A 28,000-nucleotide genomic window follows, 5' to 3' on the forward strand; every position below is an offset into this window, starting at 1 on the left:
AGTACTGCTTCCGGTTGACTCGCGGTGCTGCCCGCGTGCGGCTGCTGGGCCCGCTCCTCCTTCCCGGGCTCCCCCTGGCAGCGGCCCAGGGCCCGGCGGCGGCGAGTGAGGGGCTGCGGGGGCAGCGTGGCAGCGGCTGGGGGAGGTAAGGCCCCTGCGGGCAGAGCTCCAGCTGCGTGGCGTGGCCGGTGCAGCCGGCTCAGTTACCGGCCGTGGAAGGTGTCTGTGTTGCTTAGCGAGCCCTGTGATGAAGCGTGCCGTGATGAGCTTTAATTTTATTGTGTGCTTTCATGTTTAAAATAGTTTTATATGTCTAACAGACTACTTTATATTTGTCAAAGTATCGTTTCAGTGCTAATTTCTGTAGAAGTTCTGTTGGGCAAAGTAATAAATAGGATGTGAATCATAACCTAATAAATAAGGTGTTGTTTACTGATTGAAACGTAGTAAGGTTAAACATATTAGACCTTATTGCAGCCTTTCAGTATTTAAAGGGGGTTTATAAGAAAGATGGGGACAAAATTTTAGCAGGGCCTGTTGCGACAGAACAAGGGGGAATTGTTTTAAACCAAAAGAGGGTAGATTCAGACTAGATATAATGAAAAAATTTTTTACGATGAGGGTGGAACACTGGAACAGGTTGCCCAGAGGTCGTAGATGCCCCATCCCTGGAAACATTCAAGGTCAGGTTGGACAGAGCTCTGGACAACCTGATCTAGTTGAAGATGTCCCTGCCCATGGCAGGGGGATTAGACTAGATGACCTTTAAAGGTTCCTTCTAATCCAAACTATTCTATGATTCTATGATATCTATCAAATACACATATAGATATACTTACAGTTTACACGAAGATGTATCAAATTATATTGGCATTTAAGGGTGGTATCCAAAAAGTAAAAATGCAGACCAAGCTTACTTAGCGTTTCAGTCACAACCTTCTACTTGATGTCTGAAGCTGGTAATTTCAGTTTGCCCACTGAATGTAATAAAGATCTGTTCAGGAAACTTACGGCTAAAGCAGTTTTATGAATATCTATGTGGTGCATCTATCTGCCTTAAAAAATTAATACTTTAGCACAATTGGCAATAGTAAAAAGTGTTAGGGATGCATGTATTTAGATGGACCATTGCAACACTTCAGCGTAGTCAAACAGAAACATGAGTTTCGAATTTGTCACTGACTAACTGTAAAGCAGCCACCTGAATTCTTTCTTAGTCTGGGGGTAATTGACTCTCATGTCTCTTCAGTGTTTGTGAGGAACAAGCGTAACAACTGCAAGTTTAACCTCTGTTTTGTTGTTTGTCCTATAGAAGCGCAAGCATGGCATCCATGGAAGAAAACTTTCCTCGAGGGGGCATCCAGAAAAAACCCACAGAGGGAAAAACCCCCAACTCAAAATTAGAGCGGGACAATTTGTTTGATGTATGTTGTTTGCATTGTTCTCGATTAACTCTTCTCAGAGCTCTTCCATTGTCAGAATATGACCCGCAATCCTTCCCATCCTTTACTTCTATAGTAAACTATAGAAGGGACTTCTAGAAAGAGATAACTGCTGACATGCACCTTTCTGCTGATCTATTAAAGATCCGTGATGTCTGATGCATGTTGAATGTGATGACAGAAACAGTTCAATCAAAATTATCGGCCAGGGTTTAGCTTTTAAACTTTCCAGAAGCATCTTGTCCCGATGTTAATGGATACAGGCTAAGTTTGGTCTTTCTTTTTCTGTTTAGTGGAGTGTGGTGCAGATCACTCGCGCCGCTCTTTTCCATTCCCAAGATTCACAGTTTTATAAATGATCAGCCTCAGCCCAAAAGGAGATATTTTGGAAGACTTGCATGTAGACATATAGCAGTTAGCAAGGCCATTCTCTTTTTTTCTCCAAACCTAGTATTTTCTTCTAATTTTATTCCTGGCAGCGGAGTTCTGCCTTAGTGCAAAGTTTGTCTGTTTATCCACTTTTTTTTTTCCCCTCTATGCTTATAATCCGCTTTAGATTCACCATGAAGAACAATCTCAGAAAAGAAAAAGGAGCCAAAGGGATCAAGGAAAGCAGAAAAAGTTCAAGGCAGACAAAACAGCTGCTGCTAAAGACAATGTAGTGAATATTGAACCACTCACAATTGAGGTTTGTGGATAAATGTTTGATTTTGTGTTCGTCTGTCTTCTGGGCTGCGTAAAAATGGCATTTCTTCCTCACTAAACCTGTAAAATACATCAGTGATTCGGGACACAATTGTGTTTACCACCCTGTTATCACTGACTTGCCGAGATATCCACTGTATGCTATTCTTCCTGCTTTCCCAGGCACTCTGTGAGGGGATGCTGCTCCTTGGTTGTATAAAAGAGGTCAGTGACTACGAGCTAGTCATCAGCTTGCCCAATGGACTTTCAGGATTTGTGCCAGTCACGCAGATCAGCGATGCCTACAGCAAAATGCTGAGCAAGCAGGTGGCCCAAGGAGAACTGCTGGAGGTGAGACCTTGGATCGGGGCTGTGATTTGTGCTGGGAGCTAGGGATTGTTAATAATACCTCAGAACCAACCCTGAGGCCTTGCTTAGGAGCTTGGTTTCTGGTGTCTTGCAGCTGACTTGAATTTGATTGCTTGCAGTGCCTTAGCCTTGGCTGAACAGTCCTTGAACTTCATAGACAGCCTGTTGAACATGAAGAGACCTGTGCTGCCTATCTGCTGCTGAAGCTAAATACTGATCCCTGGCTGTAGGCAATGGTGGGAAGAAGTTAGGGAAGTGGTTGGAAGATGATGTGAGGGCGTGGGGCTTAGCACGGTCCTTGCAATTTCATTGTGTGTTGCTGCATGCAACATGCTGCTGCGCAGTGCTAATGGAGACTGACCTTGGTTTGGAACCGGCTTTTCCAAGCAAACTTTGCGATTTCCTGATAATGATGATTGCTAGAAAGAACGAGGATGGAGTAATCTGTTATCCTGTCTCTCTGGTGTCAGCGCTCTGTAAGTTTTTCCAAGGTGGTGTGGAATGTGGTATCTGCCAGTTGTGTAGCCTTTTGGTGGCAGTGGTTTTCCCTGCTAAAGACTGAGGTGAGGTTAGGGTCACTGTTGGCTCTGTAGATGTATTTTCTCAGCTTCAACCTCCTGACTCTGGCCCACACAGTATTCCTTTTTAAGCAAAGCCTACTAGACTTGCCAACATCATGTAATGTCATCCGTGCCTCTATATTGAGATCCTGGTGTTTGTGGCATTTCCTATCTTTTATTGTAGTGTTGACAGAGAAACAGGACTTTCCTATGGGATTTTGATTTCAAAAGCTACTTCAGTAACAAATTCTGGCCTTCTTATATTACTTAAAATTGTAAAATTTGTATGTTTCTCTCTTGATAATCTTGCTGGGCAGGACTTGAATACGCTCTCGGACATGTATTCTCCAGGGACACTGGTCAGGTGCATCGTAACCAGTGTTGAGAAAAGTGCTGACGGACGTCGGAGTATCAAATTATCGATCAACCCCAAGAAGGTCAATAAGGGTCTGAACGCTTCAGCACTAACATCGGGCATGGTATGTGTTCTGGGTCTGTCACAGCCTCTTTAGGCTTTGGAAGTGCTTCTTGCACAGTGCGTGGGGGAACATTTCAGTTTGTCCTTGCATGGGATCAGAGCAGAACGTGGAGCTGCTCCCACCATGGAAGAGACCTGAGAGGAGAGGGCAGTATTGGGTCTTGGTTCCAAGTTGTCACTCATGAAATCCATTCACCAGATTCTGTTTCAACGTGGGCAAGTTATTTAATGACTTATTTCTGAGTTGTTGTTTATGCAGAGAATAATATTTAACCTGCTTTGCAGAAGTGCTTAGCTGTTTAGGTTTTGTGTTTCCAGCTGTATGGTTGCAGGCATGTGCCTGCAATTAGAGCACCTGCTATTTTTGAGCATCCCAATTTTTTTCCCTACTGATTTGTGAACTCCATACGTGCATAGTTGGATAAGCGTAGAGTTGAGACCTCACTGCCAGATGAGCTCTGTGATAAGAAAGAATGTAGTATTCTTTCTGCTACTCTAGAAACCTCAGCTCTCTGTCCTCATGAAACAATTGAGTATTTGGGTGGGGAATCTCTTACCAGATGTGCATTCTTTGAAGACACAGCTGTTTCACCATGTTACTGAATTGCAGTGCTTCCCTCCCAACAGCTGCTGTCTGGCTTTGTGTCTAGTGTGGAAGACCATGGCTACCTCATTGATATTGGAGTCAGTGGGACTCATGCTTTCCTGCCTCATCAGAAAGCCCAAAATTACATCAAAGCAGTCAAGAGAGGTAAGAAATAGTGCAGGAGGAGCTGCTGGGGTTAAAATGGAGGTGGAGAATGACAGGGATTAAAGCTTGTTATATCTGTGGTGTTAGTGAACCTCAATGAGATTGGGTCAAGTTGGAGTCTTTGTGAGTTGCTGAAAACAGCAGTTTTGTGGCTAGTCTGTAACAAGCTTTTGGGTTTCAGCCTGTTTTTTGACAGGCTGTGCTACTGTTCCAAGCCCATCCATCCCTTCTGGCAGTAGACTTCACTTAGATTGAGAGGAGTTCTAACTTCTTAAAGTAGAGGGAACTCTGAAAAAGCTTTGGAAAGAACGGAAGGGAATCCCTGAGTGTTCGTGGTGGAGGTTTTATGCTGTGACTTGTCTTTGTAGGACCTGACTTGAAAATAGGCCAGAACCTGAACTGTGTCATTGTGGAAGTAAAGAACGAGGGAAGAGTGGTCCGTTTGTCCGTTGATCGATCAGAGGTTGCTGCATCCCTTGCAACAGAGCGACAGAACTGGACCCTCTCTAATTTATTACCAGGGCTGGTGGTGAAAGCTCAAGTGCAGAAGGTAAGCTCTGGTTGGGGGTTTTTGGGGGGGGAGGGCGGGGTTGAGCCTTGCTGAAGGTAGGGAGGCAGATGAAGTAGAGATGGAAGTTTATGCCCTGTGCTCGGGCTCAATTACTTTACAATAGCAAACACTACTATCTGCTAGACACTTCCTCCACTTCATTCACCTAAGGTCTGATCTCTGTCCTGGTTGTGATGCCATGAGTATAAAGACTTCAGCCTGGAGTTGGTGATGAAGCTTGAAGCAGAACAGGATCCATTTTGTACTTCTCTGGCCTTTGCCTAGGAAAAGTATTCCACAAGTTAGCAGTAGTCTTCAGAGTAAACACAGCATTATTGAAAAACTAAAGGATTGATTTTGCAAAACAATGTAGAAAGCAGAATTGTTAGTGGTTTTCCTGTCTCTTGTGATGCGTTTGTTGATTAGCACTGACAGTGCCTTTTTGTGAAATGTGTCAGTTGCTCTCTTTCTGAGCTGCATGAAAACTGCCTGCAAATTTTTTTTGGCATCTTTTCATTCCGCCTTCTAGGTGGCCCCACTCGGGATCAAAGTGAGCTTTCTGTCTTCCTTCACTGGCATTGTGGATTTCATGCACATGGACCCAGAGAAATCCATGAACTATTCTCCAGATCAAGTGGTAAGGAGGGTGAAGGATGGCTGGACTTGGTATGTTGCTTGCAACATCTCTTATCTTCTCCAACATTTCAGTGGAATAATCTGTGAAATCTTACTGATGATAGCTGTCTCTCATCTTTTATTTGAATTACTATCATGGCTGCTTTAGAGCTGTAAAGAGCAAAGCCATACCTGGGGCTACCTGATTGATATTGGAGTCAGTGGGACTTATGCTTTCCTGCCTCGTCAGAAAGCCCAAAATTACATCAAAGCAGTCTAACGGAAGACTTATTTGGGAAACACAAGAGACATGCACAAGAAAATTTCTTGTGCGGTCATGTACCAGACTAGCCCATAAACAACAGACAAAAGCAAAAATCCCTCATCAGTGAAGCTGTTAGAGCTGAAGTGATACCTTAGTAACGATATTGGGAAGTGCTTGTACATGGACAAAGAGTTCAGGTACCAAGCATAATGTCTAAAAACATGAGCAAAGTGCTTTTCACCTTTTTCATTTACTAGCTTGTGTTTAACGAACATATTATCTTCTCCCAGATGAAAGCTTGCATCCTCTCTATCCACCCCACCTCCAAGGTGGTGCGGCTTACTCTACGGCAGTCCTTCCTCCACCCTGGGGGATCCCCAAACCAGCTCTCCAATGATCGCATGGGGGCAGTGGTGGAAGATTCGACAGTGAAAGCTTTCTACAAGCAGTTTGGTGCCGTCTTTGAGCTTGATGATGGTACTCTTGCATTTGCACGGGTAGGTACCAGGACAGTGAGAGAAGTCCTCCATAGCTATCTTTGCTCCCTGGGGAAGGAGGCTAGGAGGAGGTTTTATGTTCTTTGTGAGACAAATACAACAAAATTAGGACAACGTGGAAGGTGTTTGCCAGATCATACCTCCCCTTGTTCAGGTTGGAATGTAGGAGGGTTGTTGAGGAAGAACTGGTGAAACCTGCTGCGTAGAGCAAGTATGTTAGAGGAACGATTTGGTCAGATGTTACCACTTCAACCTAAGGTCTGTATCAGTGCTTCCATTTTCCAAACACTAAATTGTAATTTGTTTTTTCTAGTTGAAACATCTTTCAAAAACCAGAAAATCCTTTAAACCTGGAGCATTTAAGACAGGATGCAAACATAAATGTCGGATCATTGACTACAGCCTGATGGATGAGATGTGTATTGTATCTCTGAAGTAGTAAGTTTCATAGACTCTTCCAGAAAATTGGTTGAAGGATTAGAAGGGTTTGGTTGAGAGTGGAAAATACCAAATTGGTTTGCTGGACTGGAACTTGCCATTTGGGATTTTTGGCTTATATCTCTGTTGTCTTACTTCAGCTTGTCTGGGTATCTCGCATATCCTCCCCATACTATAGGGAGTTGGGACACCATCAATATAGTTGGTGGGCTGAGGCACAGGGAGGCTAAATTAATTCTGCAGAGATCATGTCAGAAGACTGTGGCTGAAGAGAAAATTGAACCTTGATCTTCCAAGTCCCAGCCCATTTTCCTTCTCCCTCTTAGTATTTCCATCTATGTGGCTTTAAGCAATGCAGATGATGGGTACTCCTTTCATGGAGCCATGGCTGGTGGCCGTAACTGTGTGGCTGTCACCTGGAGTGGAGTCTGGTGAACCTCCCTGAGCTTTATATCCAGAGAGCTGTTTTGGGAGGTGGGTCAGTTGGAGTAAAACACAGAACTCTGGAGTTGTAGAGCACTGGGAGTGTGTGGGATAATGGATATTTGGGACAGGGCAAAGATCCTGGATTTCCTTCAAGTTGACTGATTAGTCATTTCTTGCTGTGTCTCTTTCTTAGTCAGATTATTGAAGCGCGGTTTCTGCAATACCAAGATATCCACACAGGGGATGTGGTGCAGGTGAGCTTCTGAAGGACTGACAGTACTGTGCGGCCGTTACGCTTAGAATGATGATCTAGCTAATGTGCCTTTCCTCTGCCTAATGTGCATAGTCAACTTCTGATCCAGACTACTGAGATGAAAGTGAGGAGAAAAACCTCTCCTTGCAGGGCTCAATTAATGGAGTGCGATACTTTTCTTTCCCCATTTTGTTCAGGTTTTCATTTCATGATGCTGCCGAGGCAATAAAATTTTAGCCACAATCAGTCATTTATTTAGGGCCATGAATACATTTTTAGAAAGACTTGAGTGAAAGAAACTAAAACTTGCCTTGCACTCAAAGTAGAAGTTCATGTGTGGACCATCACAATCAGCTGATAGACAGAAAGTTACTCAGTTATGATCATTCTTATGTCAGAATCATGACTGTATTGGATATGTCTCTGGAAACAATTTTAGTTTGCAAAGTCAATCGGGATTTTGCAGAAGTAGCCTATGCTTAAGGAAAAGAGGCTGTAAAACAGCCTTATGTAATGTGTAAAAGCTAGTGGGTCAGATTGGTTGGGTGGCATGTGGGTTGGACTAAGATTTTATTTTTTGGAGGGTGATTAGATTTGGTGATAACAGCGGGTGCAGCGTCTTGGCTGTTTCCTACCTGTGCATGGTCTGCTTTTCATGCTGAATTTACTGATCCTTTTCCCTATTTTGGGTTCTAGGGCAAAGTGTTTGCATTGAAACCCATTGGGATGCAGGTGAAAGTGACTGATGGGATTAAAGGGCTCGTGCCATCCATGCATCTCGCTGATGTGATCCTGAAGCAACCTGAGAAGAAGTACAACATAGGAGATGAAGTCAGGTGTCGGGTGAGAGCTGCCAGGCAGGGTCGTCAGCTGCTTTGCACTCTTTTGTTCTGAGTATTTAGCAACTGGATTGATCAGACAATGGCAGACATGCTTTTTGAACCTTCTTGTAGGTGCTAGAGTGCAATCCTGCAGGAAAGAAGCTGATTCTTACTCTAAAGAAAAGTCTTGTCCAATCAAAGCTTCCAGTCCTCTTCAATTATGAAGATGCAAAACCAGGTCTGATCACACATGGCTTTGTGGTGTGTGCGAGGGAGTTTGGCTGCATTGTGAAGTTCTACAATGATGTCAAAGGTCTGGTACCCAAGAATGAGCTGAGCTCAGAACCCATATCTTGTCCAGATAAAGTCTTCCATGAAGGCCAGGTAATTAATGTACCTATGTCGTGCATTGTGTTTGAATGCAAAAGAGAAATCTGCAGTTGAGTTGGCTTCAACATGGGTTTTCCCCTGGAAGAACCAGCTGCACCAAGAGATTACTTTCACTTTAAGTAACAGTCGTGCTCCATTTAAGCAGATTAGGCTGTGAAAGGAGCAGCTCTTTTTTGAGTATTTCACAGAACTGTCTTTGTTTCTAGTCTCTCTCTGTTGTGGTGTGCAGGAGACACCATGGTATGTCATATAGGGACTACACTTGGTTGAGTTACCGAGATCTTAGTAGAAGTTTGGGGTTCTAGGCTGCAGTTTCTTCTGAGGAAGTTAAAACTCTTACCTACAGAATCAGAAGGATGAGATTTTCTGCCTCTGCATTATTCTGATTTTCCTGTTTGTTTCAAATCCTGCACATATTAAACCAGGCACTCTGGGAACCATGCTGTTCACCAAGTCCTGGTCTTTGTTGTGGGTAAGCTTATACAGATACCAGCCCTCTTCGGTATTTTTTCTGGTGCTTTTGTTTGTCTTTAATCCTGCTGTTTGTTGGCTGGCTAAGGAGAAGGGTAATTTTCTAGTCAAGATTTCTGACTGCAAATCTGGAGATCTGAATTTTATTCTCAACTCTGCTACAGACTTGCCACATACAGGTCATTTAACGATTATGTACTTCCATTTTCCATATGTGTCATCAGACGCACATTTCTCTCTGTTTGAATCTGCTACGTTACAGTCACTGGCCTGCTGTCCTAGGTGTGAGAGTGTACTGTGTGTGTGCATTTCCCTGTCTCATTTTGTAGGTATTAGAACACTGAGGAGGAGGGTCAACTGAATTAAACTTTCGTTTTATCTTTTTTGCTGCAGGTTGTTAAAGTAATGGTCTTAAAATGTGAGCCTCATCAGGAAAGACTCTTGTTGTCCTTCAGGTTATCAAGCAAGCCTGCCCCCGAGGACAAAAAGGAATGTACTCCAAAGAAGAAACAGGAAGTGAAATACCAAATAGGAGAGGTATTGAATTCAATGACTGCTGCCTTTTTTGCCTTTTCCTACTTGTTTTCCAAACAATTTGGGATCACTTTGAACAATTTTGCTTCAAGAAAAGCTGTTGGTGGTCAGGAACTAGAATTAAATGTGCATTTCTTATTGTGTGGTTGGCCTCCTGGATCAAAAACAGGATCTCTGTTGTCAGAAGTCAGAATAAAGGAGTCCCAGGACAGTCCTTCTGGAGGTACCAATTAGTGCTCCTACTCCTAGGTGGAGTCCTCTTTCTTCTGGATGCTGCTGATGTTCTTACTCCAAAAGCAGCTGCTTTTGCTCCCTGGAAAAAGTCAACTTGAGAAATGTTTTGAAATGCTTCCCTTTTGTCTCTGGAATGAACATAGTTTCCAACACCCTGCAGATATTGCTAATGCAGGAACAGGACAGTTCTAATCTTGTTTAAATTATTCTCTTCGCCCTTCAAATAGGAAGTCACAACCAAGAGAATGTTTCTAGCTCTTGATTTCTCTGGGAGCTGAGAATTACTTTTATTTTACTATCAATGTTGGCATGCTTTTTAGGCTCAGCCCTGTTGATGTGAGATTTTCTCATATATAGCTGGGAGGCCATGTCAGAGCCCCTGCAGCACAGCATTTGGTACCCTGTGCCTCAAAAGAGATGACTTCAAAGACACTTGGAATTTTATATCACTGTATTTGTTCTCTTTTAGGTGGTTGATGTGAAAGTCTTGAAGAAGAAAGATAATGGGCTAGAGGTTTCTGTCTTAGAAGATGAAGGCAATGTGATAGCCTCAATTCCCACAGTGCACCTCTCTGACTTTGTTGCTAACTGCAAGCTCCTGTGGCATTGTCTTCAAGAGGGAGATGTCCTGCCCAGAGTTATGTGTCTAAGTGACAAGGGAGAGCATATCGTATCCTTTGCCACCTCAACCAGTCAAACAAAGCAGGGGGAAGGAGATATCTGTCAGGAATCCAGAGTATCTGCAACAAAAAGAAGATACAGTAGTTAGCGTGTTGAAGTGGAAGTGCCTGTCAAGCTAGTGATGCTTCAAAGAGTCATTATAACTTGCTTGTTTTAAAAGTGAGATTCAGCTGCTGCTAGAATTCTCAGAACCAGGACTTGGTTGTGGATTGACTGATCTTCCCAACCAACTTCTGGGCTGTTAATCATATCACAACCTTAGTAAAAATTTTGCTGTTTTTATACCAAAAATCAGAACTGAAATATTAGGAAGCTGACATTTCTGCTAGTGTGAAGCATACATCTTTAATGCTGACAGCTTAAGAGACATCAGTTGCTAAATTTTAGTGTAGAGAGATCAAGACAGAAATTGGAATTGCAGGATTTTGAGCTCCTGTACTGTCTAATCTGCAAAAAGTGCTCTAGCCCAATGGTTAGCAGCATCAAGAGATTTGCTTGGCATCAGGCTCCTTTCATTCACCTTTTCCCATTTTTCCTAACTGGTTGTTCAGATCTTGAGCAGAAAGTCTGCAGTGATTTCTGCTGTACAGGAGGAGCAAGTTGTGAGAAATTTCTCTGAAATCCAGCCTGGGATGCTGTTGACTGGTTATGTGAGGAATGTGATGCCCTTTGGAGTGTTTGTGGAGTTCCCTTTTGGTGTGACAGGACTGGCGCCCAAAGTGGTAAGCAATGCATTCACTTCAGTAAACAGCATGTGAGTAATCGGGCATGCTTGAAACATGGCTTTTAGCAGAGGAACAGTAACAAGGAGGGAGCAGGAGGGCTGTGGATCCTGTATTTGCACAGCTTCCTGCAGTAGGGTAGAAGCTGCTTTTAGGTTTGTGTTTTAATTCACTTCCAAAATGAAACAAAGGACTTTATTGAAATGAGCTTAAGCTTCTACAAGGATTTCATGTGATGTCAGTAATTCATTTTAATTGATGGCTTTTCGTTAGTCTTTGTTAATTTCTCTTACGCATTTTCATGAAGTCTTAACTCAAACTCTTCTCCCGAACAGCGCTGCAGGTGGTTGATAGTTAGCAGCTGTGCTCAGTAACCCTCACCCCTTTGTTTCCTTTGGACAGAGCATGAGTGACAAGTTTGTGACGGACACCAAAGACCACTTTGTGGTGGGACAGACTGTGATTGCAAAGGTGATGAGCATTGATGAGGAGAAGCAGCGTGTGCTCCTCAATCTGAAGGTGTCGGAGTGCAGCTCAGGCGATTCTGCTGCAGAGAGCTTTGCCCTGCTGAACCAATATTTCAAGGAAGTGAAAGAAATCAGGAACTTGTTGAGAAGAACAGGTAAAAGATTGTACATGTTCTGCTAAAGGGGATCATACCACAAAAAAGGGGCTCGAGAGGAACAAAAAGGGAAAACCGTTTTCTTTTAAGCAAGAGAAAGGTCAGTTCAAGCAAAGACTTGGCTTCCAAGAGATGCTTATTAGAAGAAGGATGTGTGTGCAGTGTCTGCCACTGACAAGAAGGCTTTTTGGAACTACAGCTGGAACAAGGCAAAGAAGCTGCTCTTTTCATTGAAGTCTGCTAGGCCTTTTACATTAATTTTGGGTTGAAGCTTAGAGAATTAAAAATAAAGGTATAAATAGACAAAATGTGAGGTCCATGTACCAAAAGAGGAAGGGAGATACAAGGGTACAAAAGGATGGGTTCCTTGAAGGGCCTGGGAAGGTGAAAATAAGAAAGGCCAGGGTGAGATCGGATGTGCTGTGGACAAAAGCCTTTCTCCAGCCTTGCAGACACTTTTTTGGTGTGAATATTTGTAATTGCTTTATGAACCAATCTAAAACTTAATCGACTGAGACATGTGGCAGTAGTTTCACCATTTAATTACATGTCACACGAAGCATTGTCTCTATCTGTTTATTTTGAATCTGGCAATGGTTAATTTTTAGTACTCTATGCTCTTGTATTTTAAGAGCCTTAGTCTGCAGACTTGATTTCTCTGGTCAGTAAACGGATGTTAAACTCCAAAGAGCTTATAGATATAAGGGTTATTGGGCCAAACTGTGAAACCTATCTAATGTGCTGACAGAGGTGTAGGCATATGGTTTTCCTATTGTGTTTTTTTGTTTAAGTGGAAGAATGACTCATGAAAGTCCAGAAGGAGTTTATTTCTGTGTGCCTGAGCGATTTGCCACAAAGCACCAGTGAAGCAAAACAGACTGCCCAATGCCCAAACCTGAATTTCCCCAAACGCCTGAAAAGAGAATAGTGATAAGCAATATGAGTGGCTCTTGCTGGGTGCAAACTCATGTGTTAGAAACAGGCACTTAAGACCTGCCCCTGCTATTTACTTAGTTTAGGAAAAACAGCACTGGTGCCCGGATACTAGGGTGATAGGGACATAAGAATCAGAATGCACATCATGTCAATTTTCTGTACTCAAAAGTGATGGAAGGACAGAAGACAACTGGAAGTGGCCTGAGTCAGTGCATCAATGTCACTTGCTGTGACATTAGAAAGGCTGGACAAGTTAGTTGTCTGATGGTAAAGCCATGATCTTTTTTCCACTGGTGTTTTGTAAAGAATAGTACATCTGTTTAAAGTGAGTGATGCTTTTGGAGGGTTAAAATAATAAAGAAGGCTTTGATTGAACAAGAATTTCCTTACTCGCGTATTATACACTGCAGGCAGCGGGTGCTCTTACTGTGTTTAAGCAAATAGGACTAGCTTTGTTCATCAAAATAAGAGGAATCATTGACAAGAGTAATGATGTATTATTTATATGCATACTGTATTTACTGGTAACTCATAACTGATGAGAAATTACCATTTTTACCTTCATCTAACAGTGCTTTTTTAACCATGACTGTGAAGGACACTAGCGTTGTTTTTTACTGGCAGTCAAGAACTGCGCCTAATATTCTTATGTTACAGAAATCTGCATTTGTGCATGCTGTGATCATCAAGTTGTGTTTTATTGTTGATATTTGTGTATGGGATGCCTGATTATCACAGAGGGATTTTTTCAATTGCCCTGAGCCTTAGCCAGGATCTGCTTAACTAGAACGTACAAGGATAATTAGGCTGGCACTCAAGTGCTTGTGATAACCCTAGTACTCACAGGAGGATGAGTTTGTACGAGTAGATTTGCCTACTTGTGTTACAGGTTTGCTGAACGAGTCCTGCAGCAAAGGTTTTCTCACATGCTGTTTTTCTAGTGTTAGGAATAATGGATATATTGCAGTTTATTTTTATCAAATTCTAACTTTGCCTTTTTAGGTTTTTTATATATCCAGTAGTGTTTAATGTTTTGTTTCCTACAGTTGTGAAGTGACAGGTCTGTTTTGTGTTTTTAGTATTGATCTATTTTGCTTTCACCTTTTTCTATATGCAATGCTGTGTGCCAGTGTTTCTATAACAATTGGAAAATGTTCTCTCCAAAGTTATCAGATCCTTAATGTCACAAAAGTGTTTCTACTTTGATTAAATCTTAGAATTTACTTTGTATTTCTACAGATTCAGGACCCTAAACTTTGTTTTCCATTATGGAGGTGGATATAAATGCTTGTTCGTGCACTCTTGAGCAAATGTGAAAGCTGTCGTCGTTTTGCAAAGAAACAACATAGGTAAAACTGACTTCCCACTTTTTCTTCCCTTTATTTAGGGGAGCCCAGCAGGGCCCAAGGCCTTTGTGAGTTGGTGCCTGGGAAGGAGCTGCAGCTGGTCGTGCAGGATGTGAAGGAGGATGGCTCAGCACTGTTCAGTGGCAGCTGTGTCACAGGCTTGACTGTTACAGCCACTCGCTACCATTTGGGAGGTGAGGGTCTTGTCTTTGCTTGCTTTGGTTTTCCCTCTTGTACTTTGAAACCTCTGTCCTGAAATGAATTCTGCTGATGAGGAACTAACATAGGAGGAGTCTGATCAGAGTAAGGAGGGTAGTTTAGTTTCCTAATGTGTTGTTGTCCCATTTGCATGATTCGGAACATATCGCTTAAACCTACCTGTGCCTCTGTTACCCCATCTGTAAACCAGACCTAATCCTGCCTCATATCTATGGCATCTTGTAAGGTCTAGTTTGTGCTCTGAGATCCTTAGTTGAAGCATACTCTATATAGACAAAATATTAATGCAAGCTCCAGCTTTCTCAGTTTTTTTTCTTCTTACTTTAGAAATATGTTCCTTGGAGTATCTGAGTATCCTGGAGCTCTATCTGAAATTGCTGTTAATTTTTCTTTTAAATCAGTGTGACTTTAAAAGAGGACTGCAATTTCAGTACTTTGCAATTCAAAAATTAAAGCAGAAAAGTGCGGTATTATGCAGAACCAAATAAGTACATTCAGAGATAACGAATAAACCAATGAAGCCAATATAAGCTGCTAACTTCAGCCACAATAATATCCCAGCACTTCTGTGTTCAGAAGAGGTTCTTTATTTCCTCAGCAACAGATAGAATGATGATGGTTTTGGGCAACTGTTAGCTTACTTTTTTCAAAACCTATATTACCTTGAATTTGTGTTTAGTCAGCCTTGTCTGCATTATTTAAGAGTTGCATCTTCATAAAATGAATTTAGTTCTTCCATGAAAGCATCAGACTCTATCCAAATAAAAAAGCCTGCTTTTTTTTTTCCTCCTTGCCATTAATGTTGCAGGAATCTGTTCTTTTCTTGAAGAGCCTTATTATACGTTTGGTACTAAGTTGACTTTGTTACAGTAACTTAGTTACAATTAGTAATTAAGCAGTCTTTTTATTACTATGATCTTCAGAAATTAAACTGAACCACAGGCAACCCTTCTTATCTGTCATGTGCTACTAGCTCAGTTGCTGAAAATTCTTCACTGTCATCAGGAGATAATGTCCTTATTCTCATTTGTAGACAAAAATATTGTTCCTGGTGATAAAACCAAGGCATTGGTTCTTCATGTGGATGCCCTCACATCCAAGGTGTATGTTTCTCTTCGGGAAGAACTGTTAAAACGAAGAGCCAAGCAAGTATGTGTTCAATTTTTGGATTTGTGTGTTTCTGTTCATCTAGCAAACTCTAGGCAATTAATGAGTTTGGGGGGGGGCTGTTTCCTCCTTTAGAACTGAGGGAGGTAGAGTGGGAGGGAATCAAAATCTCAGCAGGAGAAGTCACTATCTCCATTTCTGTCTAGCAGCTCACAGAGAACTCCCAGCACCCTGCCATCGTGCAGCACATAGCAGAAGAGTTTGCCATCGTGTCTTTCTTGGAAACAGGCCAGCTGGCAGCTATCCCCATAGCCTCTCACTTCAATGACACCTTCCGCTTTGACTCAGAAAAACTGAAGGTGGGACAAACAATCTCTGCAACCTTAAAATTAGTGAAGGTGAATGACCATGGAGTCTTGTTAGCAGTACAAGGACCAGCAAAGAAGAATGTTTTTATAAGGGTCCGGAACGAATCTGAGACAGCATTAGAAGAGATGCTTGCTGCTGTGAAACACTCACTTTCCCTGGGGGATGTTGTTACTGGTACTGTGAAATCCGTCAAACCAACCCATGTCACAGTTGCTATTGATGACAAGCTGACAGGTTCAATCCATGCATCCCGGATTCTGGATGAAGTGCCCATAGGCTCTTTTCCAACGTATACTCTGAAAGCTGGACAGAAGGTGACTGCCCGAGTCATTGGAGGCAGAGATGTGAATACTCACAGGTGGGAAAACATGCTCATAACTGGGAGAATGCAAGGGGTGAAACAGTTACTATATGGATGATCTAGGATGCTCCCTCTCACCAGATACTGTTACAGCTATACTTGCTGGAGTAGCTGAGGCCTGAGGAAATCTGCTATTATATGCTATCCAAGATCTAGGTTTCAGTGAATGAGCTCTTTACCTGTGTCACTGTATTTATCTTGTGTATAGATTGCAAGAAAAAAAGATGTCTAAACTCTTAAGGTCCAGTGGAAGTCTTAAATGCAAGCAGGATTTGGCCCCAGGGACTAAATTTGCCAGAGTATTTTGCGTACCTAAATTGCCACTGAAATAGTACTAAGAAGAACTGGAACTGGAAGGCTTTGGTAGTTTCAGAGGGCTTACACCTATTTTTTTTGCCAATGCAGGGGGATTACAGGTGGGTGACCGGGGCCTGGGCAGATCATGAGAAACTTTGATCCTTTTCCTGTTCTTTAGGTACCTGCCCATCACCCATCCGCACTTCACACGGTCCATTCCAGAGCTCAGCATTCGACCAAGGTAAGTGTTGGCCTCTGTGCTGTCTGCAGATGCTTCACAGACCTTGTATCCTTGTAGGTTCCCTCTCTTGTTCCTCCCATTTGTGAAGGAGCTGGCCATGAGCAAGGACCTCCACATGTATGCAGTGTGGCAAGGCCTGTTACTCTCTCTCTCACGCTAACATGGGTCTGGGAGCTGTGTTAAACCTCACAGTGCTCTCCTACCGCATGATTTCCTTTGAATGTCCTTTTGGCTTCAGGTTCTGCCAGTCTGGATTCTGGCATGTCCGTTCATGTCAGAAGGATTCCCTCTTAAGCCCAGGGAAGAATTAATTCCCTGCAGAAGGATGCAGCTGGGGAGGGGATGGGGATGAATGTCACAAAGGCATTGTCACAGTAGTACTGGTTTTCCATAATCTCCTGGGTTTCTAACTCCTGTCTTCGTCATTAGGACCAAAACTGTCTTACTGATGTCCTCTTTCTTTGTTTGCAAACAGCGAAATAGAAGGGAAAGTCACAGCAATGCTGAACCTTAAAGAAGACAGCACCCTCAAGACACTTGGACTCTACAGTGTTGGACAGACAGTCACCTGTTTTGTGAAGAAGGTGAGGTCAGAGTCTTCCTAAGAAGTGTGCTGTGGAAGGCAGCAAGTGGGGATGACCTCAGGGGCCTTAGTTCAGACCTTCAGACTGACACTACTATGGTCCTCATTAACTGTGAGAGCGGCCCACGCAAAGTGCAGTGTCTTATGGGGAGAGTAGGAGAAGGAAGTCACATTTTCTCTACTTGATGGAGTTGAGCTGGCTCATCCTCTTTGACATGCCTGTTTGTTGCCAGTAGATGCTTCCCACCCTGCACTCTAGCAAAATGGCCTTTGAGAAATTGCGTATGCCACCAGCACAAAGTACGCTCACTGCTGATCCCCTGTGTGCACTTGCCTGTGAACCACAGCAGCGTTATGCTTGTAAGAGTAGAAGCCAAATCACCATTTTTTGCTTGGTGCAAGAGCCAAGGCTTTCTAGTCTTAAAAATCAGCGAATCCACCAGGGAAGGGTTTTTTCTGCAAGGTCTCATGCTGTCTTTGCTGGTTATTTGGTGTCTTCTCAGTATAACATCCTCAAAAATTGGCTGGAGGTAGAAGTCACCCCTGACATTCGAGGAAGAGTTCCTCATCTGCTGCTGTCTCTGAACACCAAGGTAAGAGGCCATTACAGATAAGCTACACAAAATTTTTTTCCATGCACATGGCTGCAAGTAATGACTGCAGACGCTTCTGACATCAATGTGAACTCGTAACCCAGTGCTCTGCCCTTTAGGCATCACTGCCCCTGACATCACTGACAAGCAAGTACTATGCCTGTAGCTAGTTTGGCTCAGGATAGCAGAGCCATTGAAGCAATGCTGAGCTATCAGTCAAGTGTACACATCAAAGACGTGTATAGAAAGTGTAAAGCTTCATAGAAGAAACACTGGTCAGAGTTGCGCAAAGCTCCTTTTCTGGTAATAAGTGGAAATTTGTCTTTTCTTTCAGGTCTTAAAACATCCAGAAAAGAGCTTCAAAAATGGCCAGGCAATATCAGCTACAGTGACTGGAACAGATGTCACTGAAACAAACCTCTGCTTGTCCCTCACAGGTATAGTGGAGCCTTAACAAGGACCCCACCGCATATGATGCTTTACTCAGAGGTGGGCCTGCACTGACCCCTCAGGTGAAGACGTTACACTCCAGAGCCAAGCTGTACCTCCCTGTAGGACAGAACTAACCCCCGGGGCCCTGACCCAGATGTAGCAGCATGCAAGGCAAGAGAGGTCACGCCTTTAGACTGAAGAATCACTTTCCTACTGTCTCAGACTGAAGCCCTTCTCTGAGCCCTTATGAATGTATTCCCTTCTGATCTCAGACATGAGATGGTACATTTGTCAACATTTGTCAGTTATTCTGGATCCTGGATCCTGGAACTGTGCAACTAGGGCACCTTGTCTAGGCTACCAAGGCAAACGTTGCTGTGAACTGAGAAAGTGCATAGACTGCACTTTACCAAAGATTGGTGGGTTTGATATGTGACTAGGCAACCAAAATCAGCTTCACTGACTCATTACACCTGTTGCTTTGTTGCATACTTTTGGACTATTATGAAGCCTTCTCCCTCCTTCACTTTTTCCAGGAATTCAGTCACTGGAGCAGGACACCATCACTGTAGGCATGGTAACAAAGGTGACTCCACACATTGGTTTGACTGTTGCGCTGCCAGGTGGGAAGACTGGCAAAGTCAGCATCTTTCACCTGAATGATACTTACACGGAGAATCCTCTGGGTGACTTCAAAGTTGGCAAGATTGTCAGGTCAGTGATTCTCTTTCTTGTTCCCTCAAGCTGCAAGGCTTAGAAATATCCCCCTTTGGTGACAGGCTTTTTGCTGCCATAAAGTGATGCCTGACCTGTAAGGTTCAGTCTGTAGCTAAGAAGTAATGCTGACTTATGACCTTGTATGCGTTTGGGTGAAAGTCTTGCGTTTTCCATGTAGGAAGAAGCCCCTTTTCAGCTGCCACCTTGGACTGTGTTTTGAGAGTCTACCCTTTTAGCTAAGGTGCTGATGGGACTGACGGAAGCCAGTTATCCCAGCTCTGCTGTGGTTCTGTGGGCTGTTTGGCAAGTCAGTTGTCTTTACATTTGTAATGCACGAGTAATTGCATTTCCCTACTTCACAGACTTGTTGGGAATGCTGGAGAGTGCAACAGGCCAAGTGATTCAGCTGTAACAATCTTTAAGTCTTTTGTACTGGCAATAGAGACTGGATAAAGCAAGTAGATATGTTTCAAAAAGCCCTTTAGCTGGTTTCATGAACTGGTATGTCGTGCTGGTTTGTGTGCACTTGCTGGAGCAAGTGCTCCAAGGGACAGAGTGGTTTGTTTCTTCTAGAGCTTCATTCTGCTAGTGAAAATATCTATTTTCTACCTGTGGCTTTTTTTAATAGGTAAAAAAGCTGTCTGTTTTCTCCCCTTCCTCTGCCATGCAGGTGTTACATCCTTTCCAATGAGAATGGCAAAATCCAGTTATCTCTCCGGCAATCCCGGTATGTGTCGTCCCTCCAGTCTGTTGATCTCCTACTAGTGAAGAAAAGGATAGAGAAATACAATAACTGTTGGTTTGGGTGGATCAGTGTGAAGTGTTAAGAGGACAAGGACTACATATTTTTAAAGGGATGAGACTTGTTCCTACTTCAGAAAGATTTTCCTGTGTATTGGCAAATGTGGAGGTGTCTGACACTTAATGTAGAGCTGATCAAGTGGGTTCAGATTTAATTTCTGTTAATCATAGTTTCTAGACCTGACAACTTTTTTCTTTGTTTATTTGGGAAGAAAGGGAAAGTTCCACCACTGAATTTGCAATACAAACACGTGACTTTTCAGTGTTCAGCTGCATTTTAACCATTTTGATTAAATAGCAGACTTAGTCCTAAATGTCTGTTAAAACTGAGCCTCTTGCTTTGTCTTCTCTGTGGAACAAAAATGCATAAACCATGTGGAATGAAGTATCTTAGAAATAAGTGGGGAAAAAATCCCAAGCCAATGCTGTGCAGAATTTCAGACAGCATTTTACTCTCCTCATTTTCTTAGTGTCAGAGGAAACCAGGCTGCTTTGCTTTCTTTGGCTTTGTTTACAGCAGCATGTCCATTCCCTAATGCTATGTATAGCTTGGCAGAGATGCAGATAGTCCATTAGTACATTTGAATAAACTGAAGGGTGTCTCCGATCCGGTACGTTTTCCAGAAAGTACTAGCTGTTGTTAATACTGATTTCTTTTTTTGATATCCAGAGCAGAATTTGGATTATTCAGGCGAGTGCTTTAACTTCTAACCTCTCTTTTCTTTTAGGCTAAACCCAAAGAGCAACAGCAAAGTGGGGGACATTGAAATAACATGTATTAAAGATGTTAAAAAAGGCCAGCTAGTGAGAGGCTATGTCAAATCAATCACTCCATCAGGTGTATTCTTTGGGTGAGTAGCATAAGAAAACTATTCTGGGAAATGAGGGGTCTTGGAGAACTTATTTTGAATATACTGTTTGGGGGCAGCCTCTAGTGTAACGTGATGTCGCAAAATGAATCTCCTCCTGGGAATCAAGAGGTCATTGCTGCTTTCTTGAGCCTATGAAATTAAAGCAGGGAAAGTTCATTTGATGCTACGTAGAACTGGTGGTGCCACAGATATAGTCACTGCACCATTTTTTTTTTCTTTTCCTCCACTATGGAATACTTATTTTTTGTTTTCCTCCTCTTCTCAGCTTGTCCACTTCTCTTCTGGGCCGAATCTTGTTCCAGAATGTTTCCCCTTACTTTGTACAGAAACAGTCCTTATATGAAAAGCACCTGCCTGAAGGAAAGCTGCTCACTGCCAAGGTGCTTGGGTAGGTCCAACGTTCTTTAAAAGGGTCCATGAATTAGTAGAAAGGAGAGGATGGAAAGAGGGAGGATAAAAGCCAGGAAGATTTGGAAGAAGTTCATATCCTTGCAGTCATTGTAAATGCTCTGTTATTTTTTTTTCCTCTTCTCTCCTGCTACTTCTGGCAATGCACCACAGTGTAAATGGAAAAGAAAAACATATTGAGCTCTCTCTCCTGCCCGAGGACACCGGGATGCCAAGCGTCTTGCCTGAATCCCTAGGCCTACCACGATATGATGCAGAGGAAGAGAAAAGAGAGGCAGATGATAGGAAAAAGAGAGAAGAGCTTAAGCTGAAGACAAAACGGAGAAGGGGAAACTCTGAAAGCGAGCAGGTATGGATATAATTGCGCAGGACATGCTAAAGGACTTAGTTGGCCCAAATATTGAAGGGACTAGGAAGATCCACTGGGATCAGGCTAAGGAATTATACAGAGTAGGAAAAAAAGCTTAAATTGCATTGGAGATTAGCAAAGATCAGAAACTATTCTATTTGGGTAAGAGTTAACTGAATTGGCAGCCCAGTTATGTTGCCTGTGTGGCCCGTTCTGTTCGTCTTGGCACCATATGTAAGTGAGCGTGGGTTTATTCTCTGTTGTCTCTGTGATGTGAGAGGATAGTGGGGGATGCTGCGCCAGGGCACCACCCTCTCTCTGATGTCAAGCTCTTTACTTTGTAATCAGAATTGCCTTTAAGATTCATCCCAGTTGTTGCCCTCCACCATCCACTCATTTCTCCTTGTTGCAGGAGGTGAAGCCAAAAAAAAAGATCTGCCCAGCAGATGAAAATGACAGTGGAATTGAGGTATATTACAGGGAGGAAGAGGATGATGACCAGCAGGAAGAGGCAGCTAAAAAGAAATCTAAGGTGAGAAGTTTGGAGGAGAACCTGAGCCTGAAATGACTTTCCAGCCCTATTGAGATGTCATCCAAGTCAAAACTGACCCAATAAGTATCACTGTTGCCGGTAGGAGTGACACAGACTGGTGTTTGTGTCATCTGAAAATGGGTTGAGATGGATCGAGTTTAAATTGCAGCAAAGGGGACCAGAGTTTAATGTTTTTGCTGGTGGGCTGTTTGCAAGTGTGAGAAGTCAATAGTACTGGCCAGAGGGAAGCCACAAGCAAACAGCTGTTGTCTGATCTCAGTGTAAAAACTTCAAATTAAAACCCAGGGCATTCCCTGTCTTCCTCCAAACAGATAAGGAAACCTGGTGAAGCTCCCAGGCTGCAGGTTTCCGTGGGCTTCACCTGGGATGAGGACATGAATGCAATGGATATACCTGTGCTGAATCAGAAGGAAGAGAGCTCAGAGAGCGAGGAGGAGGAGGATCCACAGTCGAAGGTACTGTGTACTAGTGTTGCCTGCACAGGAGACACCACATGGTGGCTGTAATGTGATGTCTCGGTATTTGCATGTCTGTCTGCTCCATAGCAAAGCCTTTTAACCCAAGGGAACATCTGTGACAGCTAATAGAGAACTTCCTTAACTACTCCGAGCACTGGACTTAGCAGCAGATATCTCTGAAGCAGAGGAGAAAAGGCCCTATTTTAGCATGGATGCATGAAAATGGGGCTTCTCATGTTGGCATGCTAAAAGAATAATTAGGGTCAAACAAACATTTTCATGAAAGTAAAGTTTTTGTATTTGATGTCAGCTCTGTTTTTTGCTTTTCTGAGTGTTGTAAATTTACAGGAAAAGCTGGAGATTAAAAACCTTTTCAAATTATAGTCCTCTTATTTAGAAAAACACCAAAAAATTTTTCTTTTATGCTGTAATTTTTAGAAGAGTTTTTCAGTGTGAGCAATTCAGCAAAATCGGAAACAAGCTCATGAATTGCTTTCATGTTTGCTCTTCAGGATTTCCCCTGTCCCTCAAAATTCACCTCTGTAAAGGCCGTGCATGGCCTATGCTTTGTTGCCCAATGTATAGCTGCCTTGTGCAGAGAACTATGGCACTGTCACTTCCCAATTGAGACCTGAGTCACCCTAGTGATCCAGCAACATATCCCAGTCTTGCACAATTTCTCCCCATGTACCCTGGATTTTTACAGAGTGCAGGGTGGTGGTGAGCACTGGCCTAGAGGGTAAAGATGGAAGAATGAGAGGGAGGGGTGCAGTGTCAATCCTGCAGTTGGGATGCAAGGCTAGCAAAGTATTCAGTCCCTCAATGCGTTTCGTTAAAAGAAATGAGATTTCATGTACTGCTGCTCTTCTTGGAGGTGTGAACTGTGTGTGTCTGTGTGTGAAGGGGTGGAGTGTGTGTACCATTTTCCTCCTCTCTTAAACAATTGGCCCCACCTGTTCCTGTGAAAACTGCCTAGCCTTGGGCATACTGGGGCCTGTCTGTGCTTTAGCTGAGCCTGCCTATTCCCACATGAAGTACCTGCTATTCCCCAGTTTCCTCTTTTTTCTCTTTCAGCTGAAGAAACAAACAAAGAAGGAGAAGGAATTAGAGAAGCAGAAGAAGGAGAAGGAGCTCTGCAAATTAGAGGCAGCCCTGATGGACCCCAGTCGACAGCCCCAGTCAGCAGATGACTTTGACCGCCTGGTGCTGAGCAGTCCCAACAGCTCCATCCTCTGGCTACAGTACATGGCTTTCCACCTCCAGGCTACTGAGATTGAGAAGGCTAGAGCTGTGGCAGAGAGAGCGCTTAAAACAATCTGCTTCAGGTAATAATGGGGCTCTGCCTTTCTTTGCCGTAAAGAATAAATCATGGTGCGACAGTGGTGATGGGAGAAGAGCATTGGTTGCGTCATCACTGTGTGTGCATGTGTGTGTGGAGTGGCAGGGTCTGTTTGTGAGGTCAAAAGGATTAAATGGTGCAATTGTCAGCTGGCCCTTTGAAGGTCTGGCCTGAGTCACCACACTTGGCCTGTAGCTAACTGCTGCAGCTCCTGAGCACAGTAACTCCTCAAGGTATCACTGAGCACACAGACATACCTCTGAGCAGTCAGAAGGGTTTGGAAGAGCATAACCTGTCAGTGATGTTGTCCTTAAATCAAAACATGAAACAAACTGTGAAACTTGTCGCTCTTTCATAGGGCTGCACCCTTGTGTATTAAATCATCTCTACGGCATTATTAAGTATATTTTGCTTTCTTGAATCATCCTTGTGGTTTTTAATTACAAAGAACAGTGACCAAAAGTTGTAGTGTGAAACAACTGCTATGCTCTATTCCAGAAGTGGTGTTTTAGTGAGCAGTATGCCACCTTCCTTTGTCCTGGAGACAGGCTACAAGCCAGTGAGTCTTTGTAGGGTGGTTTGCAAAAAGCTGATGAAGGCTGGTAAAAGGCTAAGTATTCTTGTTCACATCCACTTTAAGGGAAGAACAGGAGAAGCTGAATGTCTGGGTAGCTCTGCTGAACTTGGAGAACATGTATGGTACTGAGGAGACACTGATGAAGGTCTTTGAGAGAGCTGTTCAATACAATGAACCTTTGAAAGTCTTCCAGCATCTGTGTGACATCTATGCCAATTCTGAGAAGTACAAGGTAAGATAGTGCAAGCAGGTCCCAGGCACGTATTCCGTTCAGTCATGCCAGTAAATTACCAATGCTGGCTGTGTAATCTTCCAGCTGTCAGACATTAGGCCTATCTTGTTCCTAACTGGGATTGATAGTTATGATTGACAGTGGACAAGGAACTATTGATATTTGCTTCTCTCTCATACATGTTTGGAGATACCTGGGCCAAGAGTAAGAGTTTTAAAGCTACAAGGCTTTATTATGAATCTGTGTCATCTAACCCAACTCTGCCCTTCTAGCAAGCAGAAGAATTGTACCACACAATGCTGAAGCGTTTCCGTCAGGAGAAATCTGTGTGGTTGAAATACGCCTCTTTCCTCCTGAAGCAAGGCCAGACTGAGGCTACACACAGGCTTTTGGAGCGTGCTCTCAAGGCTTTGCCCACCAAAGAACGTAAGCACTCTCCTCCCTATTCATAATGTGGACCATGTGTTGACAGGTCTCCAGTAGATGAGCTGCTCTCTGATAGCTCTGCCTGTGACAATGTTTGAAGTAAGTGAAAAGTGCAAACATCGGTGCTAAACATGCTGCCCTTGACTGTAAGGGGAGGGGAGATTTCGCCTGGTTATCAATGCTAAACCCTCCTGTAATAAAACTTGCTGTGATGGGCAAAAGCAAAGCATCCAAAACAAAGAAGACTTTGAGTCTTACAGCCCTCTAGAAAAGTTCAGTGGGTCTAGTCCCAGATTTGTGGGGCTGCCCATGGATGCTGCAAGATGCATTTTGAATGTAAGAATAAATGTCTGTCTCCTGCAGAGAGCTGGAATGGGAAGTGAACTGTGACCCTTCTGTCTCCCACTCTGATCCCACCTTGGTGCAGAGTCTTTTGTCTCTGGGTAGAGATGGTGCTTCTCTGTGCCTGCCTCTGTTCTGTGTAATTATCACTTGTGTGTTTTTTCATAGGGAAGAGGGCTGCTGTGATACCCTAACATTTCTTTACTTGTTCCAGATGTGGATGTAATTTCAAGGTTTGCACAGCTGGAGTTCCGTTTTGGGGACCCAGAACATGCCAAGGCCCTCTTTGAGAGCACCCTCAACAGCTATCCCAAGAGGACAGACATCTGGTCCATCTACATGGACATCATGATCAAATATGGCAGCCAGAAGGAAGTACGGTGAGTTGTGCTACAGCAGGCTGGGAAGGGGCAGAGTATAGTGCTTGGAGCAACACCTGAAAAGAGCAGAGGTACCCTGCAGCATGAGGTTGTATAGGGCCTCCCAGAGCAGAGCAAAAGAGAATTTTTATCACTTAGAGAAAGAAAACTGGGGTGTGTGGAAGGGCTTATCCTTGCCAGGACTGGGGAGACTCCAAGGAGATCCATAGGGCAGAGAGGGACTGATTTGTAAGTAGTAACCTGCGTGACAGAAACCAGAGGACTTGCACTGAGGTTCATCTGTCCCTCTGGAGGGATTGCCTGGTTGTATCTGAAGGGCGAGATCAAGCCCTTGTGTATCTTGTAACATAAAAATGGAGAAACTTTTTTTTTCCCTTTTCTTTTCTGAGAGTTGACAAAAGGAAGTCCAGCTTCCCACACTACGGATCCAGCCACATCCACTTAATGAATGCAGGGTCAAATACAGTGGCTGGATCTTAGCTTAAGTTGACCAGCAGCCTTAAAGTTCTGCAAGCAAATAGAAGGCTTCTACTTCAAAGTTTTGGTCAGTTGTCAGGAATCTCTTTCTTCAAGCACCAGCACTTCGCAGCAGGTTGAATGGCTCCCCTGACTTTCTACTCGTTGTTCAAAGGCAGGATACAGGGCTTGTGTTGAGTGCTATCACCAACACAATGATCTGAATCACTTTGGTTTCTTGCAGGGACATCTTTGAGAGGGTCATACACCTGAGCTTGGCACCAAAGAAGATGAAATTCTTCTTTAAACGCTACCTGGATTATGAGAAGAAATTTGGTACAACAGAAAGTGTCCTGTCTGTTAAAAGAGCAGCACTTGAGTATGTGGAGACCAAGAGTTCCCTTGCTGACACCTAAGTATGGCGCAAGTAAAAGCAGAGAGACTCCGTCTCCATGCAGTGTGGGAACTGAGAAGTGTGGAGTTCCACTGAGAGTGTCCATGGACAGTCAGTTTCTGGAGAGTATTGGTCTATGACCAAACCAAACTGGAAAGAACAATCAATCTAAGGAAAAAAATTGATAAATGTTTGCAGCTTTGTCCAGATGTTACAAATAATCCTAGTCTGTTGATGACTTTGAAGACACGTTTTTAAATGTAGACTGTTTTACAACCAATACAAATATCAGCCATACGTGTTCTACTTTTCTGGGGAAATGGTGCAGTTATGATCCACTGTTTTTAAGTACAGTGATGTCTTATAAATTGATTTCTCTCTTTGTCAAGATGTCAGAGAAGATTCTTGCATTTCGGCTGAATTAACACCTTGAAAGATTTATCTCAAATGTCTTTGTACTCCTCGCAATTGGCAGAGCAATGCAGAATTGTTGGCATAGTTGAGGTTGGAAGGGACCTCTGGAGATCATCTGGTTCAAACCCCTGCACAAAGCAGGGGTCAGCTAGACTAGGTTGCTCAGGACCATGTCCAGTTTGGTTTTGATTTCTCCAAGGATGGAGACTCTACAGCCTCTCTGGGCAACCTGTTCCAGTGTTTGACTAAGTTTACAGTAAAAAAGTGTTTTCTTATCTTTAAATGGAATTTCTCGTATTTCAGTTTGTGCCCATTTCCTCTTGTCCTGTCACTGAGCACCACTATGAACAGTCTGGTTCTACCATTTTTACACCCTTGTGTCAGGTATTTATACACGTAGATAAGATCCTTGAGCCTTCTCTTTAGGCTGAGCAGCCCCAGATCTGTCAGCCTCTCCTTGTATGATTGATGCTCCAATCCCATAGTCATTTTCCTGTCCCTCTGCTGGACTCGCGCCAGTAAGCCTGTATCTCTCCCTGTACTGGGGAACCCAGTACCGGATACATCACCCCAGATGTCTCACCACTGCAGAGTAGAGGGCAAGGATGACCTCCCTCGACCTGCTGGTAATGCTCTTCCTAAGGCAGCCCAGGATGCTCTTGGCCTCCTCAGCTGAAAGGGCGCATTCCTGTAAAGCCCACAGCGTCCAGTTATGATGGATCCCATGATCACAGCCATCTCTCGTAACAATTGCCAGTGATTGATGACAGAAAGAATTAGTGATTTTCAGTAGTGGTTGTCCCTTAAAAGAAATCAATGAAGTCAAAGAAAAAAAGTGTTTTTCTGTGCTGAAAAAAAAGTCATCCCAATCTAACCTTCTGCTTAAAAAAAGCCAAGTATCTAGGATACTTAAGTGGGCTCTATCACTGGTGTTGGTGCCTTACGATCTGTATTCTTGTAACTCTCCAGATGCAATCATCCACATGTTTTACAGA

The 28,000-nt window shown here is 43.3% G+C and overlaps 1 protein-coding gene across 4 annotated transcripts; it reads left to right on the forward strand.

The window, feature by feature from the left end:
• On the forward strand, positions 1 to 27,745 carry PDCD11 (programmed cell death 11). Of its 4 annotated transcripts, none has more exons than XM_075154961.1 (36): positions 2 to 145; positions 1,313 to 1,424; positions 1,999 to 2,130; positions 2,310 to 2,477; positions 3,373 to 3,534; positions 4,161 to 4,284; positions 4,653 to 4,834; positions 5,364 to 5,471; positions 6,005 to 6,211; positions 6,525 to 6,649; positions 7,269 to 7,329; positions 8,025 to 8,171; positions 8,282 to 8,533; positions 9,404 to 9,547; positions 10,248 to 10,448; positions 11,011 to 11,181; positions 11,584 to 11,803; positions 14,127 to 14,279; positions 15,338 to 15,453; positions 15,618 to 16,138; positions 16,617 to 16,679; positions 17,155 to 17,263; positions 17,766 to 17,855; positions 18,190 to 18,292; positions 18,824 to 19,001; positions 19,675 to 19,731; positions 20,534 to 20,656; positions 20,943 to 21,065; positions 21,239 to 21,434; positions 21,847 to 21,966; positions 22,299 to 22,442; positions 23,520 to 23,770; positions 24,425 to 24,593; positions 24,866 to 25,019; positions 25,576 to 25,741; positions 26,442 to 27,745. In XM_075154961.1, the coding sequence occupies exons 2-36, from the start codon at positions 1,323 to 1,325 to the stop codon at positions 26,611 to 26,613; spliced, it is 5,514 nt and encodes a 1,837-aa protein (XP_075011062.1). In that variant the 5' UTR covers positions 2 to 145; positions 1,313 to 1,322; the 3' UTR covers positions 26,614 to 27,745. The 4 variants fall into 4 exon arrangements, with proteins under 4 accessions (XP_075011065.1, XP_075011062.1, XP_075011063.1 ...); XM_075154962.1 differs by having other exon boundaries at positions 15,621 to 16,138; XM_075154964.1 differs by lacking the exon at positions 26,442 to 27,745 and having other exon boundaries at positions 1 to 145; positions 25,530 to 25,619.
• Positions 27,746 to 28,000: the final 255 nt, after the last annotated feature.

Source organism: Calonectris borealis, chromosome 7, assembly GCF_964195595.1.
Source record: "Calonectris borealis chromosome 7, bCalBor7.hap1.2, whole genome shotgun sequence".
NCBI lineage: Eukaryota > Metazoa > Chordata > Aves > Procellariiformes > Procellariidae > Calonectris > Calonectris borealis.

Coding starts and splice junctions, on each gene's coding strand:
- PDCD11 (XM_075154961.1), top strand. CDS start 1,323: ATGGCATCCATGGAAGAAAACTTTCCTCGAGGGGGCATCCAGAAAAAA. Junction 9,548..10,247: donor TGAAATACCAAATAGGAGAG/GTATTGAATTCA, acceptor GTTCTCTTTTAG/GTGGTTGATGTGAAAGTCTT. Junction 20,657..20,942: donor CCATCAGGTGTATTCTTTGG/GTGAGTAGCATA, acceptor TCCTCTTCTCAG/CTTGTCCACTTCTCTTCTGG.